Source organism: Stegastes partitus, unplaced genomic scaffold (assembly GCF_000690725.1).
Source record: "Stegastes partitus isolate 25-593 unplaced genomic scaffold, Stegastes_partitus-1.0.2 Scaffold275, whole genome shotgun sequence".
Taxonomy (NCBI): domain Eukaryota; kingdom Metazoa; phylum Chordata; class Actinopteri; family Pomacentridae; genus Stegastes; species Stegastes partitus.
Window position 1 is genome coordinate 300,704 of NW_007578006.1, and position 26,118 is coordinate 326,821.

At 41.4% G+C, this 26,118-nt stretch overlaps 1 protein-coding gene across 4 annotated transcripts; it reads left to right on the forward strand.

The window, feature by feature from the left end:
- The first annotated feature begins 693 nt into the window (after positions 1-693).
- On the forward strand, positions 694-26,118 carry col26a1 (collagen, type XXVI, alpha 1). Of its 4 annotated transcripts, none has more exons than XM_008282536.1 (14): positions 694-1,099; positions 1,307-1,429; positions 1,840-1,943; positions 16,846-16,907; positions 17,039-17,165; positions 18,098-18,202; positions 18,340-18,468; positions 21,750-21,833; positions 22,424-22,476; positions 22,574-22,636; positions 23,070-23,105; positions 23,257-23,301; positions 23,385-23,469; positions 24,140-26,118. In XM_008282536.1, the coding sequence occupies exons 1-14, from the start codon at positions 927-929 to the stop codon at positions 24,277-24,279; spliced, it is 1,329 nt and encodes a 442-aa protein (XP_008280758.1). In that variant the 5' UTR covers positions 694-926; the 3' UTR covers positions 24,280-26,118. The 4 variants fall into 4 exon arrangements, with proteins under 4 accessions (XP_008280758.1, XP_008280759.1, XP_008280760.1 ...); XM_008282537.1 differs by having other exon boundaries at positions 18,104-18,202; XM_008282538.1 differs by having other exon boundaries at positions 1,846-1,943.

Genomic DNA, 26,118 nt, shown 5'->3' on the forward strand with positions numbered 1-26,118 from the left:
AATACAGTGTCATTTTTAGATCATGTGTCTAACTATGCGTTTGCAATTGTAAGATTGCAAACTATAAATTGGTCATTTTCTTTAAAAACTGAGTTTTTAGCTATTGTTTATATGATGTAGGTAGGATTATTCTTCCACATTCAACTTGGTACTTGAAAAAAAAGCCTTGCATAAATACGTATAGCCTATATATATGTGTGTGTTAAAAGAAAACGTCTGGCTTCAATTTTGGTTGTTCAACGGTTGATTTAAAGCATCAAATGGCCTTTCATTATACAAATATTTGCTGTAGTTACGCAATCGAGCTTCATCTTCAAACAGAAAAGTAGCCTGCTATTTGATAAAGTGATGTGATTGAACGTCAGCGGTCATATTTATCACTATTACTCCAATCTAAGGCTTACGGAATAACATATACTTAAAATGAGCTCCTGTGGGATAGTCTGCAGCATCAATCAGGGTAATAAACACACCACAGACATAACACGGGCAAAATGACTTAAAGCTCTGTAACTTTGAGTACACCATTGGCCATATCGTTCACATTATCCTATATGAAGACAGAGAGGTTTTCTAGCGGGACCAGCTGCGCTTTTACGCACTCCGTCTCCAGCCCTCACACTCAGCGCGCTTTTTACGCACACTGGATATTTGACTCCTCAGTCCTCGGCACCATGTCAAACGTCAGAAACCCAAATTATTCTATAGGAAGAGGCTGTGTGTCATTCATTGCGGGCTCTTGAGAGGGCCAGCTTGCTTTTCGTCGGGAGGAAGAGATAACCAATGGTTTCTGTGGGATTTGCTTTTCTTTCCCGATTCCGCTTCAGTTACTGTAGATCAAAAAGGAAATTATAGCTTCAGGATTTACTTGAAAATCGTCGATATCTTTGGATATCTCTGTCAGGGATAAAAATCAAGCGCAGATTATGGCTTTTTCGTCTCTCTACGCGCTGTGCGTGTGGATAAGTTTAGTCTGTCCTTCGCTCGGAACCGGGTTCGTTTATCACTTTCCAGGCATCACTGTGCAGCGGCAGCGCATCAAGTCGGAGCAGAGCGGCAGCACGGGACCACCGGGTACCGGGTCCCGCACCCAACTCAGGTGCGCTCATTCTGCAGAGGTTGTGCCAATTTGCGCACAAAATTCTTGAGGAGTAAAATGTACTCATGAATGTTGAAGCTCTTTGTTCAGATGTCCAGTATGCTGTTCTTTTCTCTTTTTTTTTTTCTTTTTTCTTTTGCAACACTGGATACACTGTCTCTCATTTGGTTTTAATGAGGTTTCCATCTCTTTTATTTTGTATTTTAGGAACTGGTGCCAGTACACTGTTTCCAGAACAGTGTCTTGTCAGGTGCACAATGGGACAGAAACGTCAGTGCAGAGAGTGTTTCAGGGCTGCAGATGGCCCGGACCCTGTGCCAAAGTCATCAGGTAGCCTCAAAGTCCTCAGTCAAGTCCTTTTCTCTCATCAACTCTTTCAGTTGTAGGTGATGCTGGTACTGTTGTTGTGTTCTCAGTTATTAATGAGTATGGGAGGTCCTGCATGGTGGCAGGGGCGGATTTGGTGATTAGGGGGCCCAAGGCAAACCCAAGGCGGGAATTATTTACCCTGTCTCTAATTAAAAGTGTTGGTTTTGGCTGTGTTAATCTAATTTATCTTTTTTTCTTGTCATTCCCCCTCTGTCTTTTCCACTCTACTGTTCACTATTTAAAAAAAAAAAAGCAAAGTAAAGCATTAATATTTGGCACTTCAAGCATGTCTGTGCATTTTGTATGTTCATATGTCTGCAAGTAACTGCAGCACGTTACTCTGAGATCAATAACCACATGCTTTTTTCCAGCTACAGGACCGTGATCAGGCCGTCATTCAAGCTCGCCTACAAGCAAGTCACCGCACTGGAGTGGAGATGCTGCCCAGGATTTGTGGGAGAAGAGTGTCGTCAAGGTGGGTTTCTTTATTTCACATGATGCAACCTTCTTAAAAGTTGGACTAGAGGAACTGCAGATAGTGTTATCAGAGAGTCATTTTCCCAAGGACCGAAATAAAGGCCATGTGTTTTTGCCTGGACCCATCTGTTGCTTTTTAGCAGCACCAGGCAGCCTTACCCACATCTGTGCCTTTTTTATGTTTGGTGGTGGGTAGCTGGATTGCTTGCTAATCGTGCTACTGTGTGGTAGTTGGACTGTTGATATGATTGTAAAGTTGTTTTGAATTAAGATTAAAAGCCTGTGTTGGATTACGTTTGGGAGCTGTAAAACAACAGTTGAAAGGGATCCTGCGCTCTGCGGTTTTGTACCTTTTTCTTTTACAGCCGTGCATTCAAGATGCTTCTGTGCCTGGAAAGGAGGATTAGTTTCTCTCCTTCTTGTGTCTTTCTCTTTCTCTGAAAGTGTGTTAGTATGTGCACACACACACACACACACACACACACACCCATATTACTCTTGTAACTGTAGGCAGCACAGAGGCAGTCTGGAAACGTCTCCATGAATATCATCATGGCCATAACAGACAGAAGAATGAATGAAAAAAAGCTCAGAGGAACGTCCAGCAGAGCAGCTTGTAAAGTGGGAGGTAGTTTGCTTCCCGGTGATGGCCAGCGCTGCTCCAGAATACCACAGACCGCAGACTCCGAGCCCAGTAAAGACCAACATTTTCACCCAGAGGCGAGCCACCGCAGTCAGCCTGGAGAAACAGAGCAGGAGGGCGGGTAGAGGTCTAATGTAGTGCAGCCTGTCACATGTTGTGTTAAATATCGTGGAGGCCTGTACAGAGAGGTCAAAGCTGCTGGCCGAGGTACAGTTATTTAAAATGCAGTTATTTTAACTGTTTTCTATTAAAATTATTTAGTACGCCCACCAACTTGGTAGATTTTTTCTAGTCTGGGCAGTAAATTAGTATGTCATTGAAAAACATTGGCACGGCCAGTTTGAATTAGTCCAACATTAACATTTACCTCAATAAGTGGGTTTTGCTTATTGGTCATAATTACTGCACCTTGTTCCATTTTGCAGGATTATTCATTGTTGCACTTGGATGGGCAAAATTTACCATGAAAACACATTTTAATACTATTGGAATAAACACAGACATTATTACAAAGCCTTTGGAAGCCATTATTTGCCCGACTGTGGATATTATTCCGCACAAAGATTAACGCGTAGCTGTATCCACTGAATCTGCATGGCAGCGATTACGGTTCACTTGAGACCAAAGTGGTTGCAGGAGTGTGAAGAAGTAATCGGGCTGTTTATTTAACGTTTGCCGAAATGCATTTGCACTTTCTAATGGCTATGGAGCGGCGAGAAAATCGCCTCCATATGGAGAGACAGAGGGCCAGGTTCTAGTCGGCAAGGAGACCTAAAAGACGGAGGCTGATGTCACTGACAGTCTGCTTCACACTGAGGAGTGGAGGGAGAGCTGGCAAGGGTCAGTGTGTCGGAGTTAGACTGCAGAGAGAGAGAGGAGGCCGAGGGGAGAAAGTCAGTGCACATAAAACAACAAGGTGTCAGAATTAGCAGAGGGAGAAGAGAAGAGAAGAGAAGAGAAGAGAAGAGAAGAGAAGAGAAGAGAAGAGAAGAGAAGAGAAGAGTAGTGACGAGTGTTTTTTTGTCTCACGAGCCTCCAGCTGCTACAAGCTGCCCAGACGACAGCAGAGTCGATTCTGTGGGAAAGTGGCCCTGTTGAGATTAATGACCATGACACTCCTCCACCAGGTCTTTGTAACATACGTGACCGTGCTAAGATCAGGCTACAGATCTTTGAAACAAAGACTTGCTGTGTTCATGTATACCCCCCATATAGCGAGAGGACCTTAGTCATTTGCATATAGCATAGATTGTTGTTCACTGGCGACGATTTTAGAATTAAAACACTTCTTAAATGATTTTTTAACAGCTGAGTGCAAGAAAATCAATCAGTCAAGAACCCCTCTGGTGAAAATCAAGTCGTTTACCTTGCTAGCATTTCCATAAGGTGGTTTTATATGCTGCAAGCCTGAGTGAAATGATGGAGCTTTTCCAACTTGAAGCTCCAACATACACAAATTTAGACTTCCAGAGTTTCATACATAACAAACCCAAGAAACCAATCTTGTCTACTTGCAGGGTGGGACTTTACACATCTTAAATCTTCTTCAGAATGGGTCTCCAGTTCAGCATATATCACTGGATTGGTCCAACATTACAACTTTGCATTGTTGCATGGACTAGTTTTGGTGTGTTGGGGCAGTAGGTGAGCTGGTGTGCTTGGCTGCAGCGTGCTTGAGAGAGGCAGGGAATCTGTAGATCTGTGCTTTCTAAAGGAAGCAACAGTGTAGAGCTGTGTAAGTCATTTCACGACTGGAAGGTATTATTTTCATGGAAAAAACATCTAAATATACAACTTTTATACACGAAGATGAGTTTTCAGGACTAAGAGCTACTGAGCATTTTACTGGAAAGACGAGTAGAATTATCATGAAGACATATTAGCTTTTATGTCACTTTTAAAGGAATGATTCACTTTATTGCAGAGATTTAACCGAGAAAATTGCTGCCACTCTTATGTTTGATGTTTCATCATGAAGCTGCACTGCTCCTGGTGAATAAATCACAAAACTCAGGCAAAACCAGAACTTTTCTAACAGCAATTTTCCACTTTGCTGGGATTGAAAAACAACATATAACCAGCTTTAGAGGTTCTGGTGTTCAGATCCAGCAGAGCAAGGTGATCTTACGCATCTAGCTTCATGTTGAACACACGCACACATAAGATATGGTATTGATCTTCTCATTTAAGCCTTGGCAAGAAATTAAAAGCGCGGTTCCTTTAAGCACAGACAGCTTTGGCGGATAATAGAATTCTGAATGTGTGTTTGTGCATTTATCTCTGGGTCTTTATGTCCCTCAGCCAACACTGAACATACAGCTCTGTGTAGCAGAAAACTGCTGCAACAGGGCACCGGGCCAGCTGTTTTTATCAGAGCAAGAGAGAAGAGCCTTAACCAATGAAGATGACATCACTTCTGGTTTTAGTTTGATGGGGTTCTGGCTCCACTTCAGAGGCCCCTGAGGCCCTCAGAGATGCAGAGACAGAGGACATAAAAAAGGAAAGTTAAGTCTGTAAGCTGAGGAGATGCTTGTTTCTCTCACCTCTGCACACACTCTTGGTCTTTTCAAAATCCTAGATCATATTCTGCATGCATCTAATGTCTTACTCCTCTGTTAACCTTAGTTTTTGTTAAACAATAACAGAAAATAATCATTAATGAATGCGACTTAGAGCACAGAATTTGTTTTTGCTCTGCTGTGATGCCGTGAGAAATGTTTTATGCATCATCATGTATTACTTAGGTTTAAGCGTTTAAGTTTTTTGCCTCTTTCCTGGACATGAGACCAAACAGCTCTATCAAAAGGTTTCAAAGTGAAACATTTAGTCAATTACTTGCTCAGTTGATTGACAGAAAAATAATCCGCCTACTATTTCTCAATTGATTACTTAGTCAAGTAATTTTCAAGCAAAGAAAAAAAAGCTAAAAAATAAATACTTTCTCCCACCCTCTCATTTGGGAGGGTTTATATTCCTCTGTCTAGTGTTACTAAATTGAATATCTTTGTGTTTTTGGACTGATGGTCTGAGAAAACAAGCAATCTGAATACGTCACCTTGGGATTTATGATGTTGCAATGCACATTTGTCATTTTTTCCCACCTAAACAGTTAATCAGGAAAATAATTGATGACAATTTCAATAATCATGAGTGCAGCCCTAAAAATATTTGACATTTAAATCTGCACAAATCTGAAAAAACTGGCCCGAGTCTGAGTTTTTTAATGAATCAGGCGTTAGATATGTTATTTCAGTCTGTTTCGACTTGACTTGCAGTCGGCTGGTGTGTTCATTTCTTATTGAAAAGTCCTCTGTGACAACCTTGTAACTCTCTGAACAATCCTGAAGCTTGTGGCCAAACTCCAAGGCCGAGCTGGTCTCACAGCCTGAATTTTTGTGTGTTTGCTAATGGAAAATGGGTGTTTTCTGAATACATTTCGTTGACACCCTGACCCGTCAATATATCTGACAGTCTGGTTTGTGCTGGCTGTGTACAGTGCATCTCAAGATTTACATTTTGCTTTCAGCAGAGTTGTGCTAACACATGACAGCATGGAACACATTTGGGAGAAATGTGTTCGTAATTTCCTTCCCCCCTCCTCGCCGCTCCCTCGCAGCAGCACCCCTGCACCTATCTGCACACATGATCATATTAACTGTAGGGATTGCGGGTATCGTCTGCGTATGGGGGAGCATAATCTTAAAAGAATTAGTGCCAGGACCTCCCCTGAAGAGAGCAGCAACCTTTGATCTCGTGCAAAAGCTCAGGAAAAGAAGTTTAACAAAGTTTAAGGTGGGCATTTCTGCACAGGATGTTTTTTTTTAAAAGAGACGTTTTTGAATTTCATTAAAAAAGTGAAAAGGTGGCTGAAAGCTTAGGGTGTCAAATGTGTCAATTCGTTAATGCAGCAGCTATGAAGCTGCTAAAGTCACTGTTTCCCCTCTGTAGCTGTATGAAAAGGAAGTTAGGGAAATGTGTTAAAATCCTTTTGTTGAAAGGATTATCTTTAACGCCAGCTACATAATATATCATTCAAAAATACCCTTACATTTTTCCGTTTTATCATCCACTCTCTCCCCCTCCGTGCCTTTGCTCTTTTGCCCTTGCTTTTTCTTGCACACTGCTGGGTTCTTTATCATCTATATTCCTTGCTGCTTTCCACTTATCTGACTTCCTATGTCCTTTAGATCTCCCGCTCTCCTCTCCTTGGAGTAAAGTGATAAAACAGAACCATATCCCACATGTGTTCCTCCAGAGTGCAACCTCTGCAGTGTGAGGATATGACTGATGTCTCTGTTACATCTCTGGTTGTGCTCAAATATAGGTCAGAGGGTGACCTTTGACCTGCAGGGAGCTATGGGATAGCTCAGCTGTTCCTGCTCCTGGTCTGATCTGCCTGATGGATGATGTTCTGTTCACGCTCCGTCTGTGGTTTTTCATTTCTTTCGTCAGCTTATCAGCAGTTCTTCCTGCCTTTCGGTGATATCTTTCCATTCGTCCCTCTATCTGTCTGTCTGCACCTCCACACATCTGTTTATGTAGAGTTAAGCAGGTAAAGTTCCTAAAAAGGATCCTAGAAAAGTTTCTGAGGTGAAGGAGAGCCACATGTGTTCATAACGGTCGGCGTAATCTGCAGGGTTCTGTTGTTTGTATCAGGTTGGAAGTTGCATGGAGAGTTTTGAGGTTGTTTTTGTTTGAACAACTTTTCTTTGGATTTTTTGCACACAAAACATAACAAGACTTAGGATCGGGTTGTGCTCAATCAGAACTAGTTTGTACGACGTGTTGTCCGGCTAAGTCACAAATGAAAATATTGTTAAAATATGGAAATGGTTAAAATGATGTGGAAAACAACTCATGCTCTGTCTTGGAACACATTCCAAGAGAGAGTATGAGTTGTACTCGCTCAGTCACAAGAAAATGATGAAAATGGTTGACTGAAGAGCCCCTGATGAACAGGCCAAGAATGAAGAAAGAGAGCAGAGTGTGAGGTTCAGACCCTGGCTACTTCCTTTCAGAAAGGAAAGGAGCCCCACACTCTTCTTAGAAAGGTGTAAGGAGAAGTTTCCAAAGTTATTCCATGAGCTGACAAGCACATCTGAAGAGTGGCCACTTAAAGGAACCATATTGTGTCATTAATATCTCACATGTCCCCAGAATGTGTCTTTGGAGTTTCAGTCCAAAATACTACAAATATGGTTCATTTTACCATAACTGTATAAGGCTGCAAGGTGGCCCGGTGGTTAGCACTGTCGCCTCGCAGCTAGAAGGTTCACGTCTTCTTTCTGAGTGGAGTTTGCATGTTCTCCCCATGCAGCATGGGTTCTCTCCGGGTTCTCCGGCTTCCTCCCACACGGTCCAAAAACATGCTGAGATTACTTGGTGATTCTAAATTGTCTGTAGGTGTGAATGTGAGTGTGCTTAGTTGTCTGTCTCTACGTGTGGCCCTGTGATAGACTGGTGACCTGTCCAGGGTGTCCCCTGCCTTCACCCTGAATCAGCTGGGATTGGCCCCCCGCAACCCTAGTGAGGATTAAGCGGTGTATAGATAATGGATGGATGGATGTATAGATCCTGGGTTTAGCCATGTTCTAAACAGGTTGTTTCAGTATCTGTAGCTTTAAATGCAGCAAACCAGAGTAGCTGCTGGACACACTCCCTTCAGGAAGAAGACTCTCTCTGCATCTATGATTGACTTTAGCCAACATGCGTGAATGAGAGTGTGAGAGCAGGTGTTTCTTTTGGCTCCAGCGTTCTCTCTTGTTTAACATGGAAAGATTAATTCACAGCACAGTTGTTTTTAACTCATGTGTTTAATGGTTTCAGTCAGAGAATCAATAGTTTAGCGGGAAAGAGCAGCAGCGTAGAAATGGCTCTGAAGGCCCTACCAGTTAACATGTGGGCTTAATGGGCTGCATCAGTCTCTATTTTACACTTGTTCGATTGTCTGACAAGAGAAACAGAAATCATGTGGAAATGAAACCAGCTTTTTTGGGAATTTATTGTACTGAAATACAGAATATATGAGCACAGAGGAGAAGAGAAGCAAACCGATGTACACAGCATCTAAAGCTGATGCACAACAGGCAACAAGAAAACAGCAAGCCCCACACAGGTCTTGTTTATTAGTTTTAAATCTGTCTTTGAGTTTCCACCATCCCTGAATGTCCCTCAGCGTTACAGCTTCCACGGAGCTCTGACCTGTGGGCATAAGATCAAAGCTAACGGTAACTTCAGCCACATTGAGGATTGGCAGAAGTAAACGTCCACAAAACAACAAAAATGGATTCTCACCATATGGGACCTTTCGGAGTTTACCAGCTCATTGTTTATTTACTAGATTCATCATTTGAGTGTATTGTGTTCAGATGTTTGCATTTATCATCACACAAAGTACAAAGTGAGGCCAACAGCACTGTTTCATTTTGTAGGTATTTGCTTAAGAGCCAAACTATTGGACAGATAAATATTTTTGGCGCAGTTGTAGCGCTGATGTCTTGGTTCTCCAGACTCTTTGGGCCATGGGTGAAAAACAGGCCACAGTTTCTGTTTGAATAATCTTCTTTAATCAACACGGCACAACAACATACACTTCGACTGTACTCTCCTAAGCATGTGTTATTGTAAACCTGTTACCCTCACCTCTGTACCACCTTAAACAAAGCAGGTAGAAGCTGAAATTACTCTGAGAAAAGGGGCTTGTAAAGAAGCTACACAAACAAATATACATATAGATTAACAAAGAGCTACAGCTGAAGATGAAATTAATTGTATAATAAAATAAAACAAAAAAAAAAAGACAGTAATCCTACGGTGGGAAAATCCTACTCAATTGTACAAAGTCGTAAAAAAAAAACCCAAAAAAGCATAAAAAAGATGCACAACTTAATAAGCAACACAAAACATTGTTGTGAAATTGTGATGCTGAAACAACCTGTAGTACAATAATTAAGGCTACATAGTAATGGCACTAGATGAAAGTCAGCCATATTTAACAGTTTTATAGTTCTTCCTCAGGGGGACATGAATATATCTATCAAATTTCCTGCCAAGCCACCCTGTAGTTGTTGAGACATTTCCCTCCAAACCAGAAACGATCTCCTTGTGGTACCAAAATGGGAAGTCAGAGGATCATTAAAGTTAGTAGGATACATCCTCTTGTGACCATGAACATTTGTAAAAGATATAATGGCAATCAATCAGCCATCAAACATCACTACCATTCCTAGCACTGCTGCTAGTGTGGCTGAAACTAAACATTCACATCAAACTTTATAAATCCAAGTCCGCACAGCCTCCACGAGCTTTACCTTTTTGGGGCTTTTTTTTTTTTTTTAAACTCTACATTTCTAACAAATATTTCCAACTTCACTGTGGCATGCTCATGTCTCATAGTTACAATATTTCTGATATGACCTGCAGTCAGGCATATTCTGCCACTTTCTCTTCCTGTTTAAGTCTCAAGCCTGTCTCCATTTCATCAGACGTTGCAGAAAAACCCCTTTGAACTTCAAAAATGTCGCCCTTATTCCAACTGATCACCGAGCGATCGTGTCTCCTCGCCGAATTCCCACAGCATCATCTCATAGCATGACGATGACTGTATGTCTGCGCACCGGCAGGGTCATCCATCTCCAGCTGTGACTGATGTGTTGCGAAGATTTCGGCACAGGAGCAGGAGTGTGCTGTGTCGGATGAAGGGCCGGACGATGGGATGATTGGATCTATTCTGGCAGCAATGTGATGACTTGGGAGAGATTCAGTTTGTTGGTGTGTCGTGACTATAAAAGCTCCTCACTGTGGTTTTAAAATCCAATATTTAGTCATTTTATCGCTTTCTTACTGAAATAATGGCACCATGCATTATATTGCAATGGGACTTTCTTTGTAATTGCCAAGCATTTCTTCCTCTCGTAGTGTTCGGTTTGCAGAAATGCTGTGTGGCCTGTCAGCTGGCATCAGGGTGAAGAATGCTAAACGGTCCCACTGTGCACCACTAGACATCTTGGTTTTCAAAATAAAAAAAAAAAAAAGCTTCATTCACCGTCCTCCACCAGCCGCCACGGTCAAAAGTGGGTGTGTGATTTAGTGAGTGAAAGTTTGCGGCTGGGCGACTGTGTGTGTGTGTGTGGGAGTGTGTTCTGTGCCAGCTGTTCTTCGTGCCAGCAATAGCTGACCACTTGCTGGCTGAGGCCGACACACAACAGGCTTCTGGGACGTGGCCAGCTCTCGAAGGCTGACTGTGGTCTGCACACACAGACACACACACACACACACACACACACACACACACACAGACTGGGCACACACTTGTCTGTTTATCTTGGTGATGTGACAGCGACCCTTGAGATGGTCCAAGAAGATGTTTCAATGCATCACCCTTCAGTACTCCTCACACATGCAGACAGGGCGAGTATTTAGTGGCATCGAAAATTACTGTCCCCAGCTGTGTGCGTCATGGTTTGTTTTGCGGTTGAGGTTGTCTGTGTGTGTGTGTGTGTGTGTGCACAAAACTGAGAAAAACAGAGCGATTTCTTTGATCTATATCCAGGTCTAATGTAGGAAATGTAGCTGTCTCAACAGACTATGCCCGCAGTCTGACTAAGACGCTTGCCAAAATATCCTGTACCGTCTTATACGTTACAATATTGGAAGGGATGATTCATTAAGCTTTTGTAGTTTTCTGAGATGAAAAATGGCCTTTGTTTTCATTCTTCTTCTGTTGAAATGAAGATTTACCTACCCTGGGTTTACCATCTTTTTTTTACACTCTGTTCTTTTCATGGAAGGAGTTTGATCCAGTCAACCTGCTCTCGTCTCTCAATTTTCACTGCCTGATTTAACAGTAGAACTCATCACACAACACAAATGTCAGCTTTGCTTCCAAACGTGTTATTGATGGCCTTGTTACCCATTTGCACGGCGTATTACCCAGCAATCTGACGTTTTTATTAATTGAATTTGATGCCGTTAAAGTGTTATGTGTCTGCGGTCATTCTTAATCATTCATCCTGTTTAGTAACACGCCTGTCAGTTTGAAACGAAACCTGACAAAATGCCAGTCTCTGCATAAAATTCAATAAATTTCCAATAGTGTCAGACAAGCTGCTGCATCTGAATATTTGGAAAAACTGCTTAAACACACAAATCCTTCCTTCTCTTTGGAGCAGAAAAGTTCTCCATTCTCTCTGTTTATTTGGCTTCCCACTAAAGACAACACGATTCTGAATCTTTCCCATGAGCTGTGTACAATCCAAGAAAAATAACCCTGACTTATGTTGCCATGGTGTAATTATGGATCCAAACAGAGTCTATAGCTGCGGTCCCGTTCTAAACATCAGCTCGAGCACAGCGGAAGTTTGGTTTTCTAACCCAACATAATTAAATTCCAACTGTAGAAACTGAAATCCCGCCCGCCACCTTTAGAGAAGGAAAAAAAAAAAACAACTCTGGTGTTTTGCTCTGGTTCACATGTATCATAGTTTAGACTTACTTCTGGTGTTTTCCTGTGGTGTGTGTTTATGACATAATAACGTATGGCTGGGTTATATCTGGCCCTTGTTAGACAGTAGATGAAGATTGGACAAGTTGGCTCATTAGCAGCGAAGAATGGAGCAAAAGAGGCCTTTTTTTTTCTTTTCTTTTTTTTTCGGCCTGAGGAGCAGAAAGGCATCATGGGCGAGGCGGAGAGGCTTATTCCTCTGGGATCTGACCACACAGCTAAACAGCTACAAAGCATTTTGCTTTTCGAGTAAAAGTGTCACACAATCCGTTCTCAGAGGTTTGTTGAAATGCTGAGCCAAAGTGGATCAAAACCAAACAAGACTAAGAGTCTACAGCTGTTCCATGAGGCTCAGCAGTGGTCCTCTGAGCTGAGCCCTACACTGTAAAAAAAAACAAAAAAAACAACTTTATCATTATTGTTATCATGCAATATAGCAATATAATATAGCTAAGGTGTCTGTTTTTACACATGTAAAGATGCTTTATTAAGCAATAAAAAGCCCCAAAAAATACACGTGATCTTATGTAAAATTAAAGCTAGCAAATGTATTTTAATTATAAGAAAAAATCTATATTTTTCAAGATTTGCCTCGCAGCAAGAAGGTTGCCGGTTCACGTCCCAGTGGGGGCACCAGAGTCTTTCTGCGCGGAGTTTGCATGTTCTCCCTGTGCAGCGTGGGTTCTCTCCGGGTTCTCCGGCTTCCTCCCACAAGGTCCAAACACATGTTGAGGTTAATTGGTGATTCTAAATTGTCCATAGGTGTGAATGTGAGTGTGCTTGGTTGTCTGTTTCTACATGTGGCCCTGTGATGGACTGGTGACCTGTCCAGGGTGTCCCCTGCCTTCACCCTGAGTCAGATGGGATAGACTCCAGTCCTCAACCCAAGCAAGAAGTATAGGTTCATCTAAATAGTCTAAATGGAGAGTTTCCCTTAATTAAGCTGTGATTTGCTTGTTAAAATGTAACTTATCATGCTACAGCCTGAAATGTTTATGTTATTCCATGAAGTTATCATGTGATACAGTGGGAATAATTTGACATAACAACAAAAAATCCATTCTCATCCATGTTAACCATCTTTGACTATCCTGCTAGCATGAAAACATTTTGCAAATAGGTTATACACCTGAGTGGAAACATCATAGTTTTGAGCAAAGTGAAATGCACGATTACAGCTCCTCCCTGGCTAGAGCAAGTTTTGTTCTAACAACGTTCTAAGAAAGTTCTGCAAAGTTCTGGTAACGTTTTTAAAGGGAAAGTTTCTTTAAGCTTCTGGACTTTTCTTTGTAAAGGCAGGATAATGTTCCTAAAACATGTTGTTTTGCCAAATGTTGCATTAAGAACATCCTGTCTTTGCTATCATGCAACGTTCTCAGCAACACCATCCTCAAAACATCCCCAGGCACAATATTTTACCTTTGGTCATGTTGCAGGAACGTTTTATTAAAAACCCATCACATCTTGAAGACGTTTTTTGAAAATTGATAACGTTCTTTGTTTGTAACATAATCTGACAACAAATGTCTTCTGGATGTCTGAGTTAACTTTTATAGGAACATTATTTGAGATGGTAAATATCCTTAAAAGCTTCTCTGAAAATCAGACTAAAAGGTTTTCTTTAGAACATTATCATAACTTGTAGATAATGTTAGCCAACATTGTCAGAACATGAGGAAAACATGACATGAATTTTCATGCCAATCTAAGAGTTGTTGACACAATTTTCTACAAATTTTGTAGTTGTGTGTAAGGAAACATCAGACAATCAAAGGGCCAAAGTCTTTAGGGTGCATCATCTGGTAACCATGAATATTTGTCCAAATTCCGGTGCCAATCTGTCTTGTATCTGTTGAGATATTTGAGTCTGGTCTTGTGGATCTGTTGCCAGACTGAGATGCTCCACTAGTTTGGCTAAAATCTAAATGTCAACACATCATCAGAGAGTAACTCTTGGAATGCATCACAGATTGATGTACTGTATAACAGAGAAACAGTGTCAGAGGGTGGAGACTTCCTCTGGGCTGATGATGAATAACTGTGGAGGAGATGAAGGCAAATCATCTCATCAGCTATCACAGTGTGGAGCCCAAAGTCTCGCTGTTGTGTGAATATTTCACGTCCTTGTAGTCACTGAAGAAACCTCAGTGCTCTCAGTCACAACAAACAGCTCATGTGGGGTCATTCTGGCCTCGGCGCTTCAACATATCTGAGTATTTGGGCTGGTAAATCCTGAGGAATGTGTTTTTGGTTTAATTGTTGATTGTTGTTTCCGATTGTGGTTGCGCTCCAGGGCGAGAGTCAAGATGTTAAAATGGAGCATTGAAAAGAAAAAAACCCCACCCCAACACAGTCCGATACACCGCTGGACTGTATTTACACGACTGTGGACCCAGACGTGGTACAAACAAGGTCCTATTTCAGTGAAGCAGAAACCTCAGCGGCTGCCGTTTGTACCCAGTATGTAGCGGTCAGAGACGACGATTTAGGCAGACCAGAACTGTTTGGGTCATTTTTGTTATGTTATTTATGAGCAGCAGTTGCTCCTCGTTCTAGGTATCCCTGCTATGACCACAATGTGGGTGGGTCCCATCTGTGGGACTGACAGCTGACATTCCAGACGTCTTATGAGCCATAGACCAGAGGAAGGCTCGGATTTAGAACAAACACAGGGGTTTTTTTTTTTATGAAACTGCACAGTTCTGTGTTTTAGATTACAGCTCATGTAAAGGGTCCAAAATTGCTGCACGGCCAGAAATGTCAAAGTTTTTCTATTTGCGGTTTAGCGGTCACTAAAATGGTGTAATTTGTGAAAGCGAGAGTGTCCAAAACAGACCGAAAGGAACGTAAAAGGTTTGCGGCAGACAAGAATTTCAATAGAGCACATGCACATAAACATTTTACAGGTGCAGAAGGTAAAAATGTATTTGTGTGTGTGTCTGGCATTATTCAGTAGTTACCTGTTGTCAACAAAATGCTCAAATTGCACTTAGTCCCAAACTAACAGTCCTTACTTTAGACATTTTTTCAAAGCTGTTAGAATCAATTCTATTTAAACAATGAATCAAATTGCTACTTCTGATGTGTGAAAGAGTCGCTCTATTGTTGAGCTCAGTGAGAATCCCGATTCTGCACCAACACTGCAGAGTATTTTAACCTCTTTCAGCTCAGAGTTTTAGTAAGTTTTTTTTGTTTTGGTTCACTGTCCTTGCTCTCATAGCATAATTTTTGCATTGCAGTAAGCAGCTGCTTCTGGCAGAACTCTAAAAACTATACTCTACCAGCTACAGTGGAACATTTAGCAGCCAGATATTTATGTCTGCAGGTGGTGGAGACCAAAAACAGAGCTCAAAGGAACGTGAAAACTGAACTTGTGCTCACCAGGTGAACACAAACCCTATGAAATTAAAAGCAGACAATATATTTCTATTAAAAATGGTACCTGTGAAAGTTTAAATTGATATGAAAAGTACTTTCTTTTTTTTTTTTTTTTTTTTAAAGTTTCCTATCGACCCACTTTCAGCACATTTTTTTCATGCATAGAAAGTTAAGGCTGTGTTTGGATGACAATATTTCAGGAACTCATAATGGTAAAAGCCTTAAACTTGTACTGTTTTGTGTCTTAATGCCAGTAATTCATAATCTGCAATATCGGACAAATACGTAAAACAGTCTCTGATTATGTTTTGTTTTTTTTAGTTTAAATGTCGAAAAAATTGAAGCCATTCTGAAATATGCCATGTTCGAGCACACACCTTAGCCATATGCAGCTACATGTCACAAGAACACAAAACAAAACATGCAGAATACAATATGAAAAGCAGGCAAGAAAAGTTATTTTTGTTTACCTTTCATACCTGAAATTAAGCAGGTATGACAAGCTGCACTACAAAAGCAAAAATATTGCGAGATAGCCTAATCCAAGTAGAACATAATTCTAAAGCCATCTTTATCAGTTCCTGAGATATTGTTATTCACATATAACTTCACATTTTAATGTGAAAAAAAAAAGCCTTAAAAATGAGTCAATGAGCAACTTTTTAATAAGTTGGATCTTAGACAGTATGAAATATATACTGAGGTAACATTTCACAAATATCTTTATAAAGATCTATGTTTTATGTCATAAGTCAGAGATGGTTGAGCAGAAATTGTTCTAAAAATGTGATGATTTAAGATGGAATGACTTATTCAGAAACATGTTGCTTTCTCAGGTAGTGTGGCTCATTCATGTTCTTTAATAATAATCTACGGCACAGATGAATCCTACCTGCTAGTAAAATTGATTTAGTATTAGTTTGTGGTTCATTTTGGATATGGTTTGGTTGAACAAGAGAAGAGTTTGTGTTTCCATGTGCTGCACACTTTAAACGGTTTGTATATCTGGAGGAGGATGTGAACGTGTCCAAACACCACTGTGAGCGAGCAGAGACAGAAAACATGCAGAGTCAGAACACAGGCAAGTGTGTGTTTGCGTGCGTTCGAGAAAGAAACATTTGATAATATTTATTCTGCGAGCAAATGACATGATTTAAAGAGGAATTCCTAATAAATTCCTGGGTTTGGTTTGATGGGCATTGTTCCTGTGTATCTTGGCTCGACCTGCTCTGTGAGAGATACAGAAATTCTGCTGAGGAATGAAAGAGACGAGGCAGAGAGAGAGGAAAATGAAAAGACAGATGGAGAAGAAGCAGCATGTATCCCTGCAGTAATGTAGAAACTCAACTCATCTCTGTCTGTATTTCTTTCTTGCAGAGTGTTTGAATTGTACCAGTTTCAGTGACATGAGCAGCAGAATAGAAGCCGTCGAATCAAAGGTAAAGAAAATCCACCTGATCAGTCCTTTCTTAATACTACGAATAATCTGACAAAAAGGAGTTTGTGATCTTTTTTACATGATTGCTTTACATTTAACAGATGTTTATGCAATCTGCTGCTCTTGTTGCAGATCAAACTGTTAGAAGAAGGACGATTATCTCTGCAGATAGTCGGCGGTTTACAGGAGGGCTCAACGGAAAATGAGGTGGACACACCCCAACCCACTCCTATTGGACCTCCATCGTACCTGCCACCAGGTGTCAACACATCACAAAATTGTGGAGATAATGATCTGGGTCCACTTCAGAAGTTAATAGGTTCCTCCCCTTACCACCAAGTTTTATTAAACTCGGCTGGGTGCTTTCTGTGTCATCTTGCTGAGAGACAAACAAACAGAACTGAAAGCATATTTCCCAGGCTTTAGTGCAGGAAAAACATTCCTTCTAAAATATATCCAAGAGATTTGTGGAATTAATTAGCATTAAATGCACACTATTAGTATCTGAGGACTGGTTGAAGGAAGAGTTTGACACTTTTTTAGTGATTCCAGTGATTTTTGTTAAATGAAAGAATATACGGCAACTTACATGGCTCAAGAGCTGAAAGTTGATTAAATAATACATCTATTAACAGAACATAAATTGGCCAAATCATAGTTTTTTTTGTGGAAATAAAGAGAAGGCCTGTATTGTTTGGTTGTGAGCTCTTGATTGGACAAAACAATGTATTCGTAAGACGCCACCTTGGGCTTTCGGGAAGTTATTATGGTCATTTTTCACTATTTCCAAACAATTAAATGATGACTCAAGAAAACATTCAGATCATTCATCAATAATGAAAATAATCCAAAAGCGAAGCGTTTGCATCATGGTCTGTGGTATTTTCCTCACTGATTCTGCTCTGATTGTGCATGCTGTGGAGAGGGGTAAACTCACAACATGGCGTGATAAATGTTGTACTTTTTGGCCTGCAGGACGTCCATCTGGCCACAGACAGAAAAGAAATCAGAGGCACGATAGACTGAATTATGCTGCTCGAGTTTTTGATAAGCATCTTATGTATATTTCATCATCTGCAGTAGTTTGGGGAGAAGCTGACACGAAGTGAGGAGGTTTAATTTTGGACTGAGCTTTTCCTTTTTTTATTCTACATTTGACTCTGACCCTGACTGTCTCCTTTTTTTGTGGAGTACCAGGAGGCAGAGGGCCTCCAGGGCCCATTGGACCTCCAGGCCTTCCAGGTTCTGCTGGACCTCAAGGTCCGGCTGGAAGAGCAGGCATTCCTGGACCCATTGGTAAGAAGTTGTCAGCCATTCAGACCTCATCTGCTCATTTAAAAATGGTTTGGGGGTAATTGTGCCTATCTGGGATTCATTAAAATAAGGCTCTTTAATCAGATCAACTGATTGATTCGATTTTTCTTCATGCTCAGGACCGAAGGGGGACAGAGGTGTACCAGGAGAGGTGGGTCTACGCGGTCCTCCCGGTCCACCAGGTCCTCCGGGGCCGAGCTCTTCTTCTGGCCGAATCCGGGGTGACGTTTTTCATGTGGACCATCAAGGTGAGCTGTTCCACCTCAAGTTCACCATTTTTACAGTAACTGAGAACTAAATTGTCCCAGATGGGCTTAAATGAGATAATAATAGAAGTAGATTTTACACACATGCTTGAGTTCTGACCCAAGAACTATTGTAAAACCATTCAAGCATTCAGTCTTTGGATGGTCTGAACTGATGCCAAAACCACTGGTCCATTTTCACAGTTCATCCCACAACGAGCTTCACACTCACATATCTTATGCATCATGTTCATTCCTTTCATTTCTTGAAATCATTTTGTCAGACGGATCATTGAACCTCGGCCAAACTGCTTTCTGTGTATTAAAAATGCTTTAAAAGGGGGACAGGTGGAAGCTCAGAGACTAAAGTGTGCTGCAGCTTTCAGCAAAGGGCTTCAATGTGTAATGGAGAGAGCATTGTTTCTTTTCCCTCAGCAGGGCTGGCATAGATTTAGTTTAATTGTTTCCGTGTGTTTTGCTGCTGCCGAGCCACTGTTTACTGCAACCTCATTTAACATCACCGCCAACAATGGAGCCGAATGCTTGAGTTTGAATCACAGGATTAACTTTGGGTGTTACAAAAGGACAATCAATTATAAAATAAACTCACACATTTTTCATTCATTGTATCCAATTTAGTACAACTTTGATTCTTTTCTTTCTCCCACTGCTGAGATCTGTGAACACAAGGATGGAACTTCTGTAATGAATGTTAACATGAAATTACAGTTTTCTCATTAACTGCAACATTTAAGTGTTCATATCTTTTGAAATATAGAAGATGGGAAAAGAATCCCATTTACAGAAGTTGCTTCTTGAATGTTTAATGCTTTGGTTTCACCACAGGGAGGCAGTAGGAGTCCACGCTATAATGATTACCTCATGAGGACTGCTGGCTCTGATTAGGCTTTTGGCTGCGTCTGCCTCTCTGAGCCCGGGACTGTGTCTGCGGGTCTGGAACTATGTAGATTTGGGTCTGTGGGACCATGTAAGCTGAGGGGGGCCAACTGGCTGTAAATCAGGCCTAATTTGTTAGCTGTCAGCACAACAGTCTGCGTTTTGGGGGAACTGGCCACGGCCCCGAGCCAAAAGCTGGGCTGGCTTTGAAGGCGGGAGTAGATAGTCTGCCACTCATGTGGAGTTTCTTAGGGAGGCAGCCAGGCTCGAGGAGACTGTAGCATTAGAAAATTAGTTCCAGAGGGAAATCTGCTCCATCTAGACCCTTTCTGTGGACTGTAGCCATAATGTAGCAGGGCTGTCTCAACACGGGGGAAGACTGACGCTGAGCATATGTTAAAGCGGTGAGGAAGTGTGGCGTGGTTTCAAGCAAAATTTATACTTACAAGTGTACTTTAAAATATCCTACATGCTGAGAACAAGACATGACTTCCACCTCATGAATGTTTTCTACGGAGACAGATTACGTCCAAGCATTTGCTGCTCCATTAAATGGGGTCTCTTTTAGATTGACCAGCTGTTCCTGTCCATCACTGTCACACTGGATGAAATCCAACTGTCGACTGTTGATGAAACTCTGCAGCCTGAGTGGGGATCCTTAAAGACTTCTGTTAGGCTGCAGTAAAGATCCTACTTCCTGACGTTTAGCCTCCAATAGTAGAAGTACATGGATACAGCAAACAACAATTTAAGAGGCATATTGGAAGTCCAAACAAAGATTTTATAGACCCTGATGGATAAAACTCAGCAAACAAACTCTGTAGCTCCAGATTGAAAGTAACACTGGCATGTCCTGTTCAAAATCTAAGCTGGGTATCTCAAATACATCTGTAGATAACTGGGTTGGATTTGAGTTGACCTATGAGGAGACTGTGACCTGTAGTTAACAAAAAGACATTTTTGCATCAGAATCAGAAACAGTTTTATTGCCAAGTAGGTTTTCACATATGAGGAATTTGGTGTTTTAGTGCACAATAGAAAACAGTAACAGATAGATTAAAAGTGTTGCAAGTCATTAAGTCTTATAAGAGAAATACGGATCAAGTGTAATCAAGGGACTATAGGTGTTAAAAAGTTGTAGCGATACTTTGAATGTGCAAGAATGTGCAATTTAATTGCCTGAGAATGTATGTGCAAGGTTAAACAAGGCATTGCAAGTGTTTGGTGTCACACTGCGGGTAAAAAGGATCAAATTTTCATTAATAGCATTTAGCATAAGCTGTTCAATCCAGGGGGCTTTTCGTTTTGCTAAATTGTCTCCCGGCTTCCTTCACTGGTATCACCTCCTTACATCTTAGCACCTCCCAAGGTACAAGGATACACCTGTGTGTCCGAGCTCCTCGTCTCCTCTAAGCGCATTTAAAAGAGTTTGGATGCGAGAAAGTTAGCAAGAAAGCATATTGAAAACTATCCATAGTTTGCATTTCTTTGGCGCTACAGATGTGGCCATCCATGACTGTAAACAATCAGGTCCTACTGCAACTTTATTTTCTTCTAAAGGGCATTTACACTCTGTTGTCTCTTTATCAGCTAAAACCAGTGCAGTCTAGATTATGATACATTTCTCCACCTCACTGACGTCAGTGTGAGTGGGCTAAAGAACAGAAACATCAACAGAAATCAGGACCTCTATAGAACAAAACTGAACATTACAACCATCACGAAGGCAAGATCTGTTGCAGGACTGCTGTGTTAAACTCCATTAGATTTTAGTCACATTTACCCAATAAAGTGGCAGCTGTGTTTATATCTGCATTTACATTTGTTCTGGTGCAGAGAGTGAACATAGTCACTTGATCCAAACGCCAACGTTCTGCCAAAATGTACAAAACACTGATATTTACAGACGCATAATATTTGGGGTTAAGTTGACTCGTCTTGTCTCCCCAGTTTGTTTTTCTTTAAATTATAAGGAAGAGGAATTTAATGAACCCTAAGTTATACCAATGTTACTGTCTTTACTGTACAAATATGCAGTGTTAGAGCTTTGGCAACTAGCAGCTATGGAGTCATGGAAATTCTGGCAGTGTTGCTTTGTTGCAGCCATGAGTCACTTCACTAACAGTGCACAGTGTTGATTAATGGAAGCATTTATAAAAACTAGTTTATTTTAAGTAATTTAATTCAGGAAATAGAGTATATCAGGCTGATGCTGCTGACCCCAGCAGTTAAAGGACATTATTCAGATTTCCACATCATTGACAGTGAAAACAGTTGCATAGCTGCATATTAGCAGAATATTTATTACCTTACTCCAGCTGGAACACAATTGTTCAATCAGGGTTGGGGATTTTAAAAAAAATAAAAATCTTCTCTGTCTTCCCCAGAGGAGAGCCCCGTCCGTCCAGTTCTTCCTGCTCCTCAGACTGTAGTCGGTCCTCCTGGTCCAACCGGTCCTGTCGGCCCCTCAGGTACGAATATGAGCTGCTTCCTGTCCACAGGTTGGAAGAAGAGTCACAGCGTGTTCTCAGTCCAACGCAACTCATGAAACATGCATGTGTATTATATCATGTCATGGCTGAGCTGTGACCTCTTGGTCATTACAAACTGATGTTGCCCACAGTGGTTACATTCACCAAACTTGTATCATGTCATGCTAATTTACCAAAGAATAGACAAGAAGAAGACACATAAAACACACTCTGGCAAAACTGCAGGAGTTTTCTATCTGAGGCAGCAAAATAACAACTTGAATTAAACTTCCATTCAGTATAACACAATGACACAGATACATGGTATGCCTGCAACTTTTTCTTGTCTTGTTACAACATTCTTTTTTTTAGGAAAATGAAACACTGAGTCAATGAGCGTTAAAGTGATTAATCATGTGTTTATTTTGTAAACTTTAACAAATCTCTCTCACAGGACAGTTTAATTTCTGAATTAGATTACTCTGTGTTAAATTAGCTAAATTGAATTTTAATATTGCACAACGACCACAGTCAAACTTCAACATTTGGCTTTAATCACTGTGTGGATGTTTTTGTGAATGACACGACAGGCGCCCCAGGAGCCAGAGGACCTGCAGGGATACCAGGTCTGCCAGGACAAGATGTGAGTGTCTGTCGCAGAGAGGTGATTGTTGATTGATATAAATGTGAATGTGTGATTGGCATCACGAGTACGTGTCCTTGTGTTTGTCTGCCTTTAGGGCAAGGAAGGCCTCCAAGGCAAGCCTGGTGATCCGGGGCCTAAAGGAGATCCGGGGGAAAGGGTGAGGCCACTTTAAACATCGTCCTCATTATTGGATTATCAGGCTGGCTGAACATATTCGATTCTGATGAACTATCAAAATGCTTTTTGTTCTACGTTTTGTAAATGGCCCTAGCTGTCATGCAATCTTAAACACATTAAAGGTGAACAAGCTTTTCTTCAAAGACTCACTCCAAGCCGTGACTAATCCCTCTCTCTCTCTCTCATCCAAGGCCAGGCCTCACTAATCAGGGCGGCCATGTCGGGTCCCCTCTGTAGTCAGCTCTCTAGTGGGCCTCTGTCTTTAAACCTGATCCCCTTCTTTTACTAGCATGATTTAAGATTGGAGATCTGGTGAAGAGGCAGATTAGCTCGGGGGATAAAGAATGCAAGCCAGTGAAATGTGGGTGTGTGAGCAGCAGTCCTAAGTTATTTCTCTGTTATTCCTCCACTAGGGGCCCCCCGGTGTAGCAGGCGAGCTGGGCCTACCTGTGAGTATGAGGTTATTGTGTTGCATACAATGTGCACGCACACACACACACACACACACACACACACACACACACACACACACACACACACACACACACACACACACACACAGAGGCAAGAGACAACAAGGTTAATCTACTCTGTTCACAGGGAGCGCCAGGGCCAAAAGGAGAGCCAGGAGAGGGCTTGAACGAGGTGAGATTATTAAGAACATTTGTCTGTTCCTCCTGGGCTCATTTGAGAACTTTTCCCTAAATGAATGCAACACTGCTGTTCAGGGTGAAGCCGTGCAGCAGCTCAGGGAGGCTCTGAAGATCCTGGCCGAGAGGGTGCTGATCCTAGAGCACATGATCGGTGTTCACGGTGAGAAGGAAAAGACATTCTCCCGATGGAAAAACGACTGACATTCTAGCAGGGAGTTAGACAAGAAGATTGATGCCACTCTCATGCCTGCACAGTGAAATGTAAAGCTACTACCAGCAGCTATAGTTAGCTTAGCTTAGCACAAAGACTGGAAACAAGGGGAAACTGTTAGCCTGACTCTGACAAATTCCAACATAATCCTCCAACCATCCCCTTGACATGTAATATCTCATGAACTGTACCAAACCTGAACAATGGGGGTTGCATACTGAACTATTTCTTTGCTCCCAGCAGTTGCCAGGCAACCAGGAGGTTACTGCTCCTGACCAGGAAATAGTCCATCACATGAGTGTCATCGGTACTCTTTTGGTTTTTGTACAAATTGACTACATGAGAAATAGCACATTAAATAATGAGCTTTAGTAGTGCTGGTTGGTGGGTTTTTTTGTTGTTTTTTTTCCTTAAGAAAGACCCAGATGGACTGAGTCCACCTGTTCCCAGTCTGCTGGTTGGAGCTTCATATTTAACAGACAGACATGAGGGTGGTATCAGTCCACCCATCTAGTGTCTCCAGTAAGCAAATAAGTGTATTCCCTTAAACACAACTACTCCTATAAAGTAGTATTATACAAAGTGTTTTTCTTGCTGATTTTTTTCTGTTTCTCCACAGAGAACTCTGAGGGATCTGGATTTGGCAGCATTTCAGACCCGCTGTCTTTCTCTAGCCTGAAGACCAAACGCCTTCAGCCTGTTCAGACCTCACTCCAAACTCCGGTGCCGGGCGAGAGACAGCGACGAGTTGCCCTTTAAGAGTATAGTCTAGTTTCCCATTTGTGTTTGTAATTGTGAAGGATGTTGCAGTAACTGGACGTATGTTTTTTTGTTCACATATTTTGTCTTTATACCTTTATTTTTTTGAATTTTATTGTTGTATAATTGTCTTCATTGACACAAACAAGTACTGTTGTAAAAATGAAGTTCTTTGCAGACATGAGATGTTGAGCATTTCGTCCACATGAAAGGCTTTTTTGGGGCCTCATTCACTGTGTTGCAGCATGATTTTAGTCTCCATAACATGGTGTTGTACAGAGAAATATCATCTCATAAAGTGTTATGAGGGTTTTGGCATCTTTCCTTCCTCACATAAAAGACTGCCTCGTAAACGCATCAATTTCCCTGGCTGATGTTGCAAAGCTCAGAGATCCTGAGAGCTGGACCGAAAATGTAGTATTTAGTGTCAAACACATTCTTGGAATGACCTGGAGGTTCATCTTGTGCGCCTGTCAGACATATTTCTTCCTCCTCTCTTCTCTCTGTCTCTCTGTGTGCTCTGCCTTGTTAATACTGAGGTAAGACATGACAAACTGCCAAGAAAATCTGCTTAAAACAAAGTTTGGTGAAATGAATAGCATCTGGAGGGTGCACATCTGGGAAGCAAAAGGAAGGAGATGCGGAAACAGTTGAATTTTGGCCTGGAAACCATAAACTCTGCTCAGCCGCCCCTGCGCACCTTCACGCAAACGGCTGAGAGAGCACTAAACTTGACAGGATTACATTGACTTCTTCATAAACTGCCTCTGAGATGTCTTTCTAAACTGATACGATTATTGTGTAATAAGTCTCTGCGAGACCCAGCTGTTGGTTTCTGAATAAAGCTCCGGCCGCGTCTGGTGCAATCTTTGTTTACTCTGTGACGAGGTTCAAATGTGAAAGGCATTTTGGGAAATGAGCTGACTCGCCTTCTTGCGGAGAGTTAAAGAGGAGATCAATACCGTTTTTACATCTGCTCTCCGAAGGTAAAAAGCACTGATGACAACACTGCTGCTCTTATGGTGTATCATTCAGACAATAATTATGAGCCGGTTAGCGTGAGGAAATGTTTATCTCAGACTGAAAATGATTCAGAGCAGGGGGGTTTCAGATGTCTTCCACCTTGTGAAGAGAACAACAGAAATGTCAATCAACTTGTAAACCTCATTCTTGCTTGCTGAAGTCTTTAACTAACTTAAAATGTAACTAATCACTTCTTTTGGATCTAGTTTAACTTGTTCCCAAACTGAACTGCTAAATAAGAAGCTTAGTTGTGATATTTCTGTTTCTTAATTACTGTCTTTTCTTCCTAACATTCCTGAGAAATACAACATACCTGTTATAAAATCACCTGTAGACCCACAAATGTCTTTTTTTACACTTACTACACGTGCAAATTAAACAAACAACAAGTTAAGGGGATGTTTCGAGGTGCTGATAGGTAGATTTTACACCTTTACAAAGCTGTTTTTGAACTGAGTCAAACTCTCGACATAGACATGAGAATGGTATCGACCTTCTTTTGGCAGGAAAGCAAGCAAGAGTTTCACATAATGTCAAAGTTTTCCTTCAAGTCCCACAAAAAAAGGACGAACCCGTCCGTTTCTGTTGCTCAGTCTCTCATAAGTTATTGTTTGTTGTTGTGGGTTCAGTCTACACATGTGGGCCTGCCTTTAAAATGCAGCTGTTTTGTTTTATCTTGTGCATGTTTCATTATCTTTTATACTAACGGATCTTCAGGTGTGTTTTGTTGCTTCATTTGCAAAACATTGTACTCAGCAGATATTCATCTGTGTTGATTAATGAAGTGAGATTAAAGCTCCAACAACAACAAAGGGA

Excerpts from the sequence above, each read along its gene's own strand:
- col26a1 (XM_008282536.1), top strand. The coding sequence starts at position 927 with ATGGCTTTTTCGTCTCTCTACGCGCTGTGCGTGTGGATAAGTTTAGTC. Across the intron at positions 16,908-17,038 it reads TAGAAGCCGTCGAATCAAAG|ATCAAACTGTTAGAAGAAGG; the intron begins GTAAAGAAAATC and ends CTCTTGTTGCAG. Across the intron at positions 18,469-21,749 it reads TTTTCATGTGGACCATCAAG|AGGAGAGCCCCGTCCGTCCA; the intron begins GTGAGCTGTTCC and ends TGTCTTCCCCAG.